This window comes from Hibiscus syriacus, unplaced genomic scaffold (genome assembly GCF_006381635.1).
Source record: "Hibiscus syriacus cultivar Baekdansim isolate YM2019G1 unplaced genomic scaffold, ASM638163v2 tig00111834_pilon, whole genome shotgun sequence".
NCBI classification, from domain to species: domain Eukaryota; kingdom Viridiplantae; phylum Streptophyta; class Magnoliopsida; order Malvales; family Malvaceae; genus Hibiscus; species Hibiscus syriacus.
Window position 1 is genome coordinate 1802211 of NW_024063192.1, and position 3389 is coordinate 1805599.

The following is a 3389-nucleotide window of genomic DNA, read 5'->3' on the forward strand; positions in this document are numbered from 1 at the left end:
TATTTTTAATGTAACTGCTTTACCCCAATTACTTCTATTATGGCCACCAAACGTTAAAGGAGACGCTAAGGAAAGGGATAGAGCACCGTATATAGTTTGTTATTATTTTCCTTTTATAAAACAAATTTATTTTTTAAAATATAAAATATTTAAAAAGATAATCATCATTTAATTATATATAAACTTGAATATGTTAGATATTTTTCTCAATAAAGGAAAATGCAAAGTGAACGAGGAGAGGGGCATATATTAATGGACACATTTCAAATAATAATCATCGTTAATTATATAAAACTTAAATATACTATATATTTTCGAATATTCTTTATAAAATTTGTGCTGTTATATTAAAATCAAATATTAAAGATAAACAAATTCGTGAATTGTCAATGTACAGTTGTCGTTGCAAGTTACTGGCATTTAATTATTTTCCAATCACTCGGTATTGAACCTTTAATATATAATATTCAAATATATATATTTCTAAATATTTAAATTAAAATTAATTATATTTAAACTAAAATCATGGCCACGATCACCGGACAATAATATTAAAAATCTCAATGATAAAAATAGTATTATTTTTTAAAATATCTTATTTTTAAGCAATTATGACTTATATGTGTAACCTTAAACTTAACTTTAAAATAAAGTTGGTTGAAATTGAAATGGTGGGCAAAGTGGTAATTGACATTTATTTATTTTTATATATATAGAAAAGGTTCACACCTCACATGCTTGGTGGAGAGTACATATCCTTGAACTTATTTTGAAGTGGGAGAGAGAACAAGTTGACCAATAAAGGCAAAGCATGTGGACCAATGATAAGTCAAGGACCTACTTTCCAACCAATTAAAATGATAAATTATGTGAATACGTATTTATGGTACGTTTTCAATGGGTGATGTTCGCTTTGATTTAGACAATAACTACCGACGCTAGGAGCAGTTGTGTTGAGCTTATTGGACAAACTTTTCCTTCCCTCCTCGTACCCTTTCTTTTTATTTATTTTTTCTTCAAATTTCTAATTGTTAGGAAAAAAAACTTTTTATTTTCTTTAAATCTCATATATGACACTATCATTTATCATATGAATAGGCAGTCGCGTAATATATTGTTATTGGCTGATATTCTTTTATTTTTATTAATATTTTAATAAATTGATATAATATGATAATTTAAATATTAGAGTAAAAAATAAAAAATTTAAGTACCAAAATAACAGTTTTTGGATCTCTTTTTGAAGTTAACAGTGGAGGTACAGAAATAGGGTTTTTTTTGTCTAATAGGGCAGTCCAGTAAAATTTTTTGCAAAATAGGTCACATATACTTTTATTTTGGGATCTATAGTGTATTGAAACTCGTCACTTCCAATAAAAAAATAATTTTTATTCAATTTTTTAAACACGATATGATATGACGAGTTCCATATTCACTGTATCATTTGTCGTATTCTCCGAAATAAAAATCCGGAAGTCTTAATGGGCTAAATAGAAAACCCGAAATTCGTAATGGGTCAATAATAGGCCTAGGATGGCCGCTCATATTCTTCTTGCTAAATTTAAAGTTTAATTTATGGATAAATAAAAATTTAATCTTTGAATTTGATATATATATAATTTACTAATTATTTTTGATAATGTGATGCTTGGAGATTGTGCATGTTAAAGTGATGTGTCGAAATGACTATTGATTAAAAGTTAAAGAAAAAACAAAGATTTAATTGAAAAAATGATAAAACCACATACTAAATAGTACTCCATTTGTTTAACTAATTTTTATTAAAAAAGTTTATGTTAAATTAAATTTGGAATTGGAATTAAAAAAAGGAAAAGGGTAATAACTAGATGATTGTGTTTATGTAAAATTGAAAAGGTTAGTACGTGGATGTATTTTGAACGGTCATCCAAGGAAGGTCCACATCACATTGTTTTGTTTTGATTCCAATTTGTGTGTGCTCCTGATCTGTCAGACCCCACTGTACCTAAATTTACATTATCGGCAACCCTGAAAAACCTTACTTTTCAATCTTGTTGCCTCACAATGTCAAATGCCCGTGTCCCTACCTTTCACTACGTTAAAGATTCCCTTGCTTTGATTGGGATAAGGTACCAATGCCAGCCACTTCTCGCCTTTCTTCAGAGGGTTCAAAAGATTCAAGTTAAAGGTAACATAATTATGCTTATATTTATCAAATTTTCATACTTGTTATAACACCGTAATGATGATTTTATAATAATTTGATAAATCTAGTGATCGTTTTATAATTTTTTTAAAGTTTAAAATAATCATTAAAATATAATTAAAAAATCATTAATTTTATTTGTGGTTAATATTATTAGTTTATTACTAGTTTAGCAATGTCATTATTCATTAATTAAGCACCAATTAGGTTTCCCGTAATTAAATGAAAAGAGCTCCAACGGTCCACTGGTTTACTCTTTGCCCATATAGGAAAGGCAAGTAATAGAACGAGATAAGATTAGAGAATTATATAGAAATCACAATCGCTACTTGTTTTTCTTCATTGAAGCATCTGCATAATAGTGTTGATTAGGTAGATCTGCGCTTGAATTCATACCTATATTTCTGCGCCAAAAAGCAAATGGAAGCCCTCCTCTCCCAATTCACCTTCCTGTCAGATCAAGCTTTACGAGACAAGAACTTCGATCCATCGGCCATGGAAGACCTAGTAAAGCTCTTCGAGATCGACTCTTACAAGGCATGGGCAGCCACGGAGCTGGAAAACGAAGAGCAAGCTAAACAACCCGAAATAACAGTGCAGGAAGCCGAGGAGTATCTCGACTCGGTCATGGAGACGGCGATGGACGAGTTCAGGCGGTTCGAAGAGGAAATGGAACGGGACTCGAGGGACGAACTCGATGCAGCCGAGGAGGCTAGAAGAATGGGGAATTTGATGGAGAAAGTGGCAACTATTGCCTCGAAATTGTATACTGAAGCTTCTATGAAATCTGCTTTCAAGGGACTTTCCACTAACAAGGTTCATCCTTCATGAAAATCTGCTTTTGTAATTTACATGTATGATTCAAAGGGACCTTGTTTGGTTGTCTTTGATGCCACTGTTTTGTTACCTGCTTGTTTCTTTTAATTAAAATCCATGAACTGGGTTTCCTACAGAAAATTATTCGGTTCTCCACTCCCATGCGTATTTATGGAAACCATTTTCGTATTACATCTATCGTGCTTAGAGATTCATAACAAATATTATTGATGAAGAGAGTTGAAACCGCAGAATATTAACAGCAACATCGGTTTCTTCGTGTTGAATCGATTATGTTTGTATCCAAGCCCAATATCATCTAAGCTCTACTCTGATGGCCCCATGCTCAAATGCGATCTTTGAGTAAAGTTATAGGTTCGATTCTTGT

General features: G+C 31.2%; 1 protein-coding gene across 1 annotated transcript; it reads left to right on the forward strand.

Annotated features, from left to right (window-relative positions):
* The first annotated feature begins 2077 nt into the window (after positions 1-2077).
* On the forward strand, positions 2078-3080 carry LOC120171437. The gene is made up of 2 exons (XM_039179144.1): positions 2078-2167; positions 2548-3080. Exon 2 carries the CDS (start codon positions 2606-2608, stop codon positions 3014-3016), a length of 411 nt encoding a protein of 136 aa, XP_039035075.1. The 5' UTR covers positions 2078-2167; positions 2548-2605; the 3' UTR covers positions 3017-3080.
* Positions 3081-3389: the final 309 nt, after the last annotated feature.

What these genes read in the sequence shown, in the direction of transcription:
- LOC120171437 (XM_039179144.1), top strand. Translation starts at nt 2,606, where the DNA reads ATGGAAGCCCTCCTCTCCCAATTCACCTTCCTGTCAGATCAAGCTTTA.